Source organism: Aphidius gifuensis, linkage group LG1 (genome assembly GCF_014905175.1).
Source record: "Aphidius gifuensis isolate YNYX2018 linkage group LG1, ASM1490517v1, whole genome shotgun sequence".
NCBI classification, from domain to species: domain Eukaryota; kingdom Metazoa; phylum Arthropoda; class Insecta; order Hymenoptera; family Braconidae; genus Aphidius; species Aphidius gifuensis.
Genome location: NC_057788.1, coordinates 22,119,826 through 22,132,257, shown reverse-complemented (window position 1 = coordinate 22,132,257; position 12,432 = coordinate 22,119,826). Strand labels below are relative to the sequence as shown.

Below are 12,432 nucleotides of genomic sequence, written 5' to 3'. Positions count from 1 at the left end.
TTGAGTGTAATTTTTATAAACTTTGAAATGCGTGCGTGCGCATTTGAAACTACCTTACTTCGTTAAATGTAGCTTTACGTATAAAATGCTGGAGCGCCGTCGGCAGCAACATAACACACATACATATTTTTATTTGTTGTATGTGTATTCGTCCTCGTAGCTCATTGGTAGAGTCAAGGGGCAGTGGGGGATGCAGCGCGAAGGTTAAAGGAGATGTAGGGTCAAAGCGTCATCGGTGGGTTTCGAGTGGGTGTGCAGAATGGCTGAAGGGGGTGAAAAAAAGTTTGAAAAAAAAAAAAAAAAACTTTTAAACAGGGCCCCATCTGTATAGTGGGGATAGGATCTGTCATGAAAGGTCGGGGCATAATGCAATTTCCATATGCAATTTTAACAATTTGGCAATTGAAAAAATAATATTAAAAAAATATATACATAAAGTTTATGGTTTCATGTTTTATGACACATATAGAAAAAAATTTGTTAAATGAATTTTTTGATACATCAATGTACTAAGTACTAAGTACTAAGTTGGTACGATGATATCGAAAGGAAAGACTTCAATTAAACTTTTGGCAATGTTTTATGTTCATTAAAACAAATTGGCAATGTATTATTTATTAATAATAGTAATAATAAATTTTTTTTTCTTTATCAAACACTATATTAAGAGTACTAAAATTAACGCTAAAGCTTTTAACAATTCGAATATTTACCACATAGAAACCAGTCTACTAAGATTGCCTCGAAATAAAGTTAAGACCTTTTTTTTTTTTTTCTTTTTTAAACTAGAAATAACTGGTTTTCAGCAGTCACAAAGAGGTGCATTGAGATTTCATGCTTATAATTTTTTTTTTTTACAGTACATATTTTCTTATTTCGTTTAACATCACAACATTGGGATGGAGTTTTATTTTTCGTTTGACTTCGGCTACCCCATAACCCAGATTTTAAATCAATGTTATATGATTATTTTTAAATTTCATTGTTTTTATTATTATTTTTTTTCAAGTATTTAATATTTCATTTGATTCGTTAGTGTTGTGTATATATCAATATAAATTTTTAACAATTTTTTTTATTCTTGTTTTAAATAAAATCTAATTCTGACATCCCAATCAGCACAACACAGTCGCGGAGTTCGGTGCTCCCTCGTTCTTTGCGGCCTTCGTCATTGTCCCCTCTTTATTTTCGCTCTTATTTCACATACATATTGCATATCATTCGCACTGTCTCGACCTACGACAACGTGTCTTTCACTAGACCTTGCTAAATATCTTGTTTTCTTTTCCTTATCATGAAACTTTTCACCCAATTTTTTTCTTTGATTATTTATTTATTGCATATTTTATATTTGTTATCATTATTATTTATTATTTATTTATTTTCTCAAGTTATTTTTTAATTGTAAATTGAGAAGGCTCATATGAATAGAATAAAAAAATCATGGTGCATAAGAGAACAGAGAAAAAAAAACCATATGAAAATCGCAGGGAGAATATATTTTTTTTCTTTATGATTTTTTTTTTCTTTCTTACTGATCGAGTTTTTCCGAGTATGTGTGGCAAAATTACAATTTTACTCGATGTTTCAAACTTATATTTAGAAGGGCAATGATCTTTTACCTCCACTCCAAACGAACTAAAGAAGAAAAAGGAGAAGGGAAAAATTGTGTACGATACCGTCGACGATGTCGCATTACCCGTTTGGTAATGCTGAGCTTTCTAAATCATTTTTCCGGGAAAAAGGTTTATATTTATATTTATTCATAATTTTTTTATTTTAAACGCTTTTTCATACGCGTATATATTTGCAAAAAGTCAAGGAAAGCTTTATACCGTTAATAATTTTAACCCTAAAAACTACAAATAGCTTTTTTTTTTTTACCTTTTTTATTGTTTCTTTTTTTTTAAAGATGCATAACACGCAATGTTGATGAGAGGGTTATAAATGTAGGGTGGAGATACTGACCGTAATAAGTATTATAGATATATCTAGATAGATATAATTTATATTTTTTTAAACGTACGTTGATGGGTGCTTGCATGTTATTTTTTTATGTCCGTTCAACAAAAAACATTGATTATGAAAAAAAAATTAAAAACTTTTCATTTCGATGAAATATTTTTATGAAATATTGAAACGAGATTTTTATATATATTCATATTGAGGTTACAAAATAAACCAAGTAACCGGTCTCCGAAATCAAGTACTATAAAAATTAAATGTATGGGTCATTCTTTAAAAAATACTCATTTTTTATGTAACTGATTTTTTTTTTTTTTTCGATGAATTATTTTATAAAAAATTTAATAATAATTTTTTAATTTACTTTTATCTATTTAATTTATTTTGTTGATAAAAAATATCTGCATTAGTTTGTGCATAATGATGAGTGATATTATAAATTTAAAAAAAATTTAAACCGTTAAAAAAACACTTTAAAAAGTTTATAAAATAAATTAATAAATTGGTGTAAATTTTTTTTACGAGATATATCAAAAAAAGCCCATGCACAACCTGTTGCATCAGTCCTTTGGTCAGTGCTCAATTATTCAATTTTTTACATGAAAAAAAAGCCCTGAATGTGGAAAAAAAAACAAGTCCATCAAGTATTTAAAAAAATTTTTTTTTTTTTCAAAAACATAATATACAAATTAAAATTTGATGTTTCTATATGAAAAAAAAATTAATCAATAAATCACATTATTGTTTTTTTTTCGATGTATATTATTTTAAAAATGTAATATATTTAAAGAATCACCCATATATATAATATAAGCTTTCCATTCGCGTATATCTTCTCTCAATATAACAATTTATATCGCACGCGTTCTCCTCTCTTTTTATGCTTAAGGACGCAAAAACAGAGAAAGATAAAAAATATAAATATAAAGAGAAGAATAAAAATAATAATGAAAAAAAAAAAAACTGAGATGTTGGGCCCGCGCTTTTGCCATGACCTACCCCAGGAAGACATTGGACATGTAAATACTTCGCCCACACGCTCGCATTTCACAACGAGCCAAGTAAAAAGACGATGGTTGAGTCCAAGAGCGTACACTGCGCTCAACCAATGTATATGTATAAACAAAATGAAAATAATATATAAGAAAAAATAAAAAAAAAAAAAAATTAGTGTGCATCTTGAAAGTGCGGTGCTGCAGTGGAGGTGGAGAGTTTATTCTTTGTGTCTGCATGCTGCAACACACACAGCATATATATACATCTGTCTTTTCTTCTCATCCTCGCTCTCAACCGTTTCTTTTTATCTCGCTCTTTTTTTTTTTTTTATTCATTTTTATTTATTTATTATGTTTTTTTTTTTTTAGCTGCCCCTTTTTTATATTTTTTTTTCTCTTATTTTTTATCGTACATTGACTCCAATGTATATAGTGTATGTATGCACGCTGATCGTTGAGTCGACTTTTGCTTCCACGATAAGATTGCAATGGAAAAAATGAAAAAAAAAATATTTTTTTTATATATATATTCAATGATGAATTCCTGAATTATTATTCGTTAAATAGTATTTTAATTTAGTTGAATTTTTTCAAATATTAAATATAAAAGTCCTTTTTTTTTTGTAATTTTTACATTAAAAAATTTCAAATTCACATTAATCTATTATTGAATTTAATATTAATATAAAAAATTGAATACAAAAGTCAAAATTGTAGTCAATCATGCGATTTCCAGCTAATGGAGTAAAAAAAAAAAAATACAATAAAACAATTAACCCCATGGGAATTGATATGATATTTCAAAGTTATTGAAAAAAAATGATAAATAATAATGTTAATAATAAAATGAAAAAAAAAAAAATGATAATAATAAGTATAATCTACATAAAATAGAAAGCTAGTAGATGGTACGTATATATTAATATACAATTTTATCTTAGAAACATAAGTACATCTTGACACGAAGAGGTTTTCGATGCAAAAACAGAAAACTCTATTCACTGTTTTGTTGAGACTCAAGGTGAACTTAAAAAAAAAAAAAATTAAATATGTATGGGGAGTCCAAAATAATAAGAATATATAAAAGCGTAAACATATATTTTATTTAGTATCAAATACAAAGGGAAGAAAAAGATTGAAACAATACGATATTTGAGTGGCACAAACGTTATATTTAAATCATAGATTTCTAGAAATAAAAAAAATAATAAAAAAAAAACAAAAAATAATAAGTGAAGAGCGGTAGAAATAAGGGGTGGAAACGTGAGAAATTCATTCTTGAACGTACTATCATTTTTTTTTTTACTGGATTTATTTTTTTTGGTAAAGGGGTAGCTGAGACAATGGTTCAGACTTTTTATCTAATTTGCATATATTCGCATGTTAGATCCCCCTTTTTATATATTGTATACATCTATTCGACATATTTCCTTGGCCAGCGACAATTTTTTTTTTATATTTAATTTTTTTTTCTCAATGTTTTTCATCCGTCGAATTGAAACACCATCAAATTCCGGTTTTGCAGCTGTCACCATGCAATTCTCACTCACTCAAAGGTGCTCAAGATAGAAAAATGAAAAAAAAATTAGTTTAAATTTGAAATAACAAATCTCATATATGAATTGTAAAGATTGAATGAAAAAATTAATTTATTTAGATCTCATATCGTACTGTTAAATTGACATAATAAAATGAATTGTGCGTTAGTATTTATCCAATTAATAATATGTCAACAAATGAATTTACAACGTACAATAAAATAGATATTATAAATAAATATTTATCGATTTTTTTTTTTTAAAGTAACTGCAGAATTAAAAATAAATATAAAATATAGTTCATTTGCGGGGTTCATTCTTTGATGAGTCGTTAAAACTTTTATACGACGAAAAAAAATAAAGGATGAAAAAAAAAAAACCACAAGTGAGAAGAAGAAATTATAGTAATATATTTTTAATGTTTTTTAAATTATTTATGCGATGGGATTTATCTAACCGGCTCTAATTAATTTCAAAAAAAAAATTGTGAATCCTGAAATATGCTTTGTAAAGAGTAGGGAATTTTCCATCACCTCTTTATCGCCAAATTTATTTTTCGCACGCAGTCATCCTTGCAGTTTTTGTTTCAAAGACCAAAGATAAAAAAAAAAAAAAAAAGGTTTGAAAGGTTAACTTATTCTGAAGCTTTTCACAATTACTGTATATGTGTGAATAAAAATATATATTAATTGCACCACCTTGAAACGGATGAGTTGTGTGATAAGTTAATACTACCACTCTTGAAATTAATTCAGAAAATAATATTATTTAGTCAAGTTTTTTTGTCAATTGAATGACTTGAAATGTTGATTGAAATGTAGTTAATAAAAATACATCAGTGGTCAAAGAGAAAAAAAAAAAGCGATTAAATGATTTAATTAAATTTCTATAGAAAAACATAATAATTTTTTTTTCATTAACCATAAAGTCACTGATGTACTTTTTCATTTGTTTTTTTCATTCAATTTTCATAACAGCTAAAAATAGTTTTCTTTCATTCGTTATGTATATATAAACGTAAACGACTGGACTTGTAGAAAAAACCATGGAATGAGTTAAAAAAAGAATTGAAAGAACGTAAAAGAAAGATACAGTAGAAAAAAATTTACGAAAAGCAATGAGGACAGAAAAAATAATATAAAAAAATAAATAATAAAAGCCACACAAACAAAAGAACATGGGCTACTTAGTAAAACAAATTGTTGCTTCCCGTTTGTCGAGTAAGAAAAGCTTAAAACTTTTCTCTACCAGGTTTTTTTTTTTTCGTTATATACCATCCTGCGTTTCTTAAGTTTTTACTTTACTTATTTTTTTTTAATTTTATTTTTTAAAGCCTCGTCCTTTTCAAATGTCCTTCTGAATTTTTTTTTTTTTTTTATATTTTTTTCACTTTTCAAAAACCCTCCACCTCTTTGTTCTGAGGCTTGGTAGTCTCGCGTACCTATTCAATAAAATTCAACGATCGTTAGCGACGCTTTCTTTAAAAAACCATTTCTGACTTGGCACTTTGAAAATTTTTTAAGTACCCGACGGACAAGCCACTTCTGGTCATTTCTTTAGGACAATTGTCCAAAGTTATTATCAATTTTTTTTTTTCATTCTTTTTGTACCAATTAGCTCAAATACTTTTGATGAATATAAAACAAATTGAGTATCAAATTTGATTAATTACAACGACTCAAGTCATATCCTTACACTAAGAGTATTTTTATTTTTCGCGAATCTTTAAATGTTTTTCAATGTTTATTTTCTATACTTTTGATAAATTGAACAAACAATTTTTTTTATAATATAGATAATTTGGAATATTGCGAGAAGATGGACAAGTCATTTGCCAAAATATTTTTAGAGACACGCTTGTTTCTTGTTGATAATAAAAAAAGACTTTTAATAATATCGAAAATAGCACTTATTGTTATTTAATTCATGACTCATGAATCATGAGTGATAATATTTTAACAGGTAAATTGTAAAATAGAAAATCATGCTTAAAAAAAATCGTAAATCGGTCGAGTTGTAATTTTATAATTCGATGATTTGTAGGGTTATCAAAAATGTGTTGATATTGTAAATCAAATATATATTGTGTTGATGTGTATTCACAGTAAAAATAAAAAACAAAATTACATATTAATACTCGACTATTGATAGACAATAATTTTTTCTTTATATAAATAAAAAAAATATTATTGTAAATTTATATTTGATTTATATTTGACTATATATTTTAATCGAAATCTTATTATGATTCAATACGAACCTTATTACAAATTTAAATGCGGTAATTAGTCTTTTATAGACCCGATTAAACTGCCGTATTATAATCACGACAAATCTTCCACAAGGGTTGTTTCGGTCTTACAATTATTTTAATTTATATTTATATATATATACACACACACAAAAATACCAAGTCGCTACAAAAATAACATGCAGGAAAAACTACATTTAATCGAAATTAAAAACGTTAAATAAGGTTTTTATTTTGTTTATACAATTTACATGTCATCAATCTGTCTATAATGATTATTGTTTTTTAAATTATAAAAATCACTAGAAATAATTAAAAGCTCGCTTACTTTGAGAGTAAATTTATTTGTTGCTATTTTATTTTTTCTATGATTTAAAAATTCATAAATAAATTAATTGATAAATAAATAGCATACTGTTAATTATTTAAAAAATCAAATGTACATACAGAATGTGTACATGTAGTTGTTGTAAACAAAGTGTCCATACAAATATTTTAATCTACTTTTCGTAATTAAAATTGATAATAAATAAACAATAATTAACAAGCATTTGAAATAATATATAAAATACTTGATATAAATAAAGTGCTAAATAAATAAATTGTATATTCAACAAAAAATATATTTTGCTATTGGGGATAAACGAAACGAAAAAAAAAAATAAACTAAATAATTTGAATGATGGGGTGAGTTTTTTAACTCACTCGCTGTAAAGTGGACCAGCATTCCTCAAGGGTCCGTTCGTTGATGTTGGCCATTCCACCCCCACCAGGACCTCCCAGACCAGCCGCTGAGGTACGGGTCTGCATTTCCGTGGAAAGATGCCAATTATCAAATTAACAAGACGCGTATTAGTTTTGATACAACTTTTATTTATTTATTTATTTTTTTAACCCTTGAAGTAATCTCTTTTTTTTTTTTTTTAAATAACAGTATCATTTCGTATTTGCCACGGTATTATAGCTATTATCGGTTATAATTAAATTTAATATGGATTTAAAATTTCTTTTTTTAAATATCTCTACGCATAAATATAGGGTTTTCATGGTAGTCGAAAATTTAATTGAATTATAATAATCAATATTGATAACATTAACTATGACTATCGAATAATTTCAAGCATGTTTTGTAAATAATTCATTTTTTTTTTTTTTTTTATCTACTTGACTTTGTTGCATCAATGGAAAAAAAAAAAAAAAAATTATAGTTTATTGACTGTCTATATTTTATCATCTACCATTTAATTTTGAATTTTTTAATTTTTCATCAATTATTTTTGGTAAAATATTATTCCGTAAAAATACTTTTAATTTTGTTCATTTGCTTATGTCGATTTGTTATCATTTTTAATTGACTAAATAACGTTTTAAAAATAAATTGCGTTGATCCTTTGATTGATTGTTTTTTTTTTTTTAACTCTATTACTATTTTATTTATTCAAAATAAAAATTAAATAAACTCAATATAATGAGATTATAAGTTTTTCTAATTTTTCGAAACTTTTCATGTACGAGTATTGCACTTAACTTTTTTTTTTTTGTTTGTTTTTGATTATAAACTAATTTTTGTTTTGTTATAATGAGAAAAAGTTTTTTTTTTTTTTAATAAGAAGCAATTAGTATTTAATTTTGATTAATAATAAAATAGGAAAACTCGTGTCAATTAAATGTTTATTAATATAATATAGGACGCAAAAAGAGAGTCAATATTTCCTGGCTATATTTGGCATGCATTTAGTGTGAAAGTCCTATATTTATATCTAATACAAATAGCAAGTTTTTGACCTTATCCATATTATTATTATTGAAACCCCAAATGATGCATCAATAAAACATTAGTTTTTTTATTTTTTAATTAAAAAATTAACAAAACTCACCTGAAGTTCATTAACAAGTTTTTCAGTTAATGTAGCATCATGTGAATCTTGACTTCCAGCTCCAGGACTAAGCATTGAATTTGGTGAATTTTGTTGATGATTCATACCACCCAAACTACCATTTGGTACCATTGAATTTGCAATTTGTTGTTGTAAATTTTGAGTCAAATTTTGCGCTTGTTGTTGAAGATTTTGACTCAAATTTTGTGCTTGTTGTTGTAATGATTGTTGATTTATTGTTTGGCATAAATTTTGTGTTAAATTTTGAGCCTGTTGTTGTAAGGTTTGACTAAGATTTTGCGCTTGATTTTGCATATTTTGTTGTAGTGTTGAATTTGGTTGACTCAAATTTTGTGGTTGATTTAAAAGCTGTTGTTGCTGCTGCTGTTGTTGCTGCTGTTGTTGTTGTTGTTGATGTTGTGGAGACAAACTTGGTGGTAGACTGTGTGAAAGTGTCTGACCTAAATTCTGTTGAATATTTTGAGTTAAAGCTTGTGTAAGTGCTTGACCAAGATTTTGATTCAATGCTTGTGCAGCGTGTACAGCAAGTGATGGACTTGATGCTTGTGACATTGAATGTTGTGCCTGTGTAATATTATGTAGGCTTTGTACCATACTAGAACTTATTGTTGATTGATGATCAGTATGTGGTGATGGTGTTGTTGGTGATGATGATGACTGATGTCCTGCTTGAGAATTTTGTTGTCCCATTGTCATCGCATGCTGTTGCTGCTGCTGTTGTTGTTGTTGTTGCTGTTGTTCTTGTTGCATTTGTGTAGAACTTGGTCCAATATTTGTATTTTGTCCAACACTACTATTACTCTGTTCAGTCTGTTGTTGTTGTCCAAGTGGACTATGCATGGAAGTCTGTTGATTATGTTGCTGTTGATTGTGAGAATTTTGGGCATTTGGACTTGATTGTAAGCCAGGTGATTGTTGAGGAGGACCACGTTGTGGTTGTTGCCAATAATCTGACATTTTAAATACATGCTGTCGTAAAGCATGAAGATTTGCTGCTGCAGCTGATACTGCTGATGCTTGGACTTCCATTGGTTCAGACTGTAAATTATCAATATCTGTTTCAGGTGAACTTAATTCTTCGTCTTCTTCTTCTTCTCTTTCTGTAATATCTTCTTCCACGTGTTGAAGTCTTCTTACCTCATTATCATTTGTACCTACAATGTCAATTGTTGTTTGATCTGGGCCACAATTATGATTGATGATATTGATTCCACTTTCACCCCCAATTGCTAGATCACTCCCTGTTTCTCGTGAATGAGAATAGTGATTTGTAAGATGATGATGTTGTTGTTGTTGAAGATGATGATGGGAGTGATTATTATTATCTCCGTGCAATTGTTGTTGTTGTTGTTGTTGTAATGGGTGATTACGATGTTCTAGGACTTCCGGACTTGTTTGGACCTGGTGCCGCTGCGGATGGTGATGCTGCTGCTCCAGGCCAACAAAATCCGGCTGGGCTTGCGTCTGAGAACGCAGGTCCAGGGCCGCCGTCACGTCTGAAATCTTGAGGCCTTCACGCGAAGCCCGTGCTACCCCCTTACGGCGCAGCTTGCCCGCTTTTCGGCACACCTATCGGTAAGTAGCACCAGCTCGACAAACAGGCAGTTTTTTATTACTGCCAATTTGAATTACAATATTATTTAATATTTATTTATACTAATAATATGTTTATTTTTTTTCTATTATTTATTCACAAGTTGTTTTTTGAATGATTAATGTAATATCGAGCAATACATTCTATATGATTATTGTTCATAATATTTTTTTATTTCGGTCTATGTTCACTTTATTATTAATTCAAGTGCATTTGCGTTAGTACATATGGATGTTTGTGTTTTTGTGTGTTTATAATGTATAAGACAATTAAAATTTTCTTTTTGACAGCCTTCTTTTTTTTTCTATCTATATATCTAATTAAATTCTAGCATACACTTATGTTCAGGTTTAATTCAGGATTGCCCAGCCCGGACGGTGTGAATGACATAATATATATATACGGACATTATTTGGTCAAAGGATTTCTTATTTTTATTATTTTTATAATAAACTTTTGGTATTCAATATACACTTGACAAAGTTATCACCTACTTTTGATTATAGTACTGCTTGTCTAGTTTTGCCCTGAGTTTTTGTCCCGTTTTGTGTATTTTTTTTTTTTTTTTTGTATAATATTTATAAGAAATATTATAAGTGAGCACTTGTCATTTAAATCTTGATGTAATTGACAGGTTTGCACACTTACACTTTTAAATATTACACTTGTTAAATATTAGTTTATTGTGACAAGAGTATATTTATCGTAATGTTGGTTTTACTTTTTTATTATACTTTGTCGAATTGTTTTTTTTTTTTTTTTAATATTGAATACTAATCCTCCGGTAAAAACCAATGTCCATAAACTATTTTCTCGTAAATGAAGGCGAATATTCGCTTTTTTTTCAATACTATTTCTTTACCTTCCATTTGCTAACATTTTCAGTGTCTTTTAATATTTTCATTATTTATTTTTTTTTCTTTTAAACCGCATAATACTTTAAAGTGATTTTATTTTTTTTTTTGCCTTACTTATTTTTTGTTTTTAAAATTTTTTATTTTTTTTTAATTAATATTGCACTTGGGTATACTCTTTTTTTTGAACACACTAAAATATATTTTTTTTATATACACGATTTTGGCGCATATTTTTTTTTCAAAATTGAGTTTTGTATTTTTTTTTTTTTTTCACTAAACTTATCAACTTGCACTTTGATATTTGATTTTTTTTTTCCCGTAATCATTGCCACTTTTTTATTTGCATTTATTTTATTTTCACTTTTAGCAAAATTTATTAAAATTTTTTTCACCTTTTCTAACAATTATTAAAAATCTTTATAATTTTTTTTTTTTAAATATCTAAATTTTTTTTATTCACTTTTTCACTTTAAAATTTTAAATATCATTTTTTTTTTTTGAGTATTTTTTCTTGCTAACGTCTTTTCTACTTTATTTCGTTTTGTCCAGTTCTCCTCGGATAAACGGGGATTTCTTGCTGCAACACGAACTCCACTCGAAGCTGAAACACATAACACCATAAAAAAAAATTATTATAAATTTTCAAATCAACATGATATACTAATGAACATTAAAAACAAATAAAATTTTATAGTGCAAGTAGGGTAGTTTTGCAATATTTTTCATTGTCGATGTAACCAACAAAAGTGTCAATGAAAAAGTAAATAAATATTAAATTGAACTTGTCTATATGGAAAATAAAAAAACTTGAGAGAGTAAACTAGACCGCGCGTAAATACAAGGATGCACTGGGATATTTTACAACACTAATTTCACTTTATTTAAATTTTTTTTTCATCAATGATATATTTATTTAAAAAAATATTATTCCTAAATAATTTAGTTTTTATTTTACTGTGTATAATGATCATTGCAAAGTATCATTATTCGAATAATTGAAGGATAGTACAGAGCAAATATCACGCGGTGATGAGCTACCGTCGCAATATGAATTTCGGTCTTTCGTCCTGCACCAAAAAAGAAACTTATAAAACACGATATTTTAATTTTAATAAACAATTCTATAACAGCGTTTAAATATAAAAACATATTAACAATTTTTTTTTATTATCTACATCGTTAATAATAACCCGAGATGATATATGAATTTCACAGAAAAAATTACAAGTCCAAAAAGTGTATAACAAAAAAAAAAAGCAAAAAATTGTTAACGTCAAATTTGATGATAAATAATTTATAAAACTCTATGGTTTTTTTTAATATTGACAGTGTGA

General features: G+C 27.2%; 1 protein-coding gene across 15 annotated transcripts in view; it reads right to left on the bottom strand.

The window, feature by feature from the left end:
* Positions 1-11,199, bottom strand: part of LOC122852059 (zinc finger protein 853-like) — a 44,946-nt gene extending 33,747 nt beyond the window's left edge. For 8 of the 15 annotated variants that reach the window (XM_044151628.1, XM_044151645.1, XM_044151680.1 and 5 more), the window contains exons 1-2: positions 8,627-11,198; positions 7,455-7,553 (exon numbers count right to left, since the gene is read on the bottom strand). In XM_044151628.1, the coding sequence (XP_044007563.1) occupies positions 7,455-7,553; positions 8,627-9,676 (1,149 nt within the window). In that variant the 5' untranslated portion in view covers positions 9,677-11,198. Of the gene's footprint in view, positions 1-7,454; positions 7,554-8,626 lie in introns of all 15 variants that reach the window. The other 7 variants (XM_044151716.1, XM_044151724.1, XM_044151732.1 and 4 more) reach the window with 4 other exon arrangements.
* Between the last annotated feature and the right edge of the window lie 1,233 nt (positions 11,200-12,432).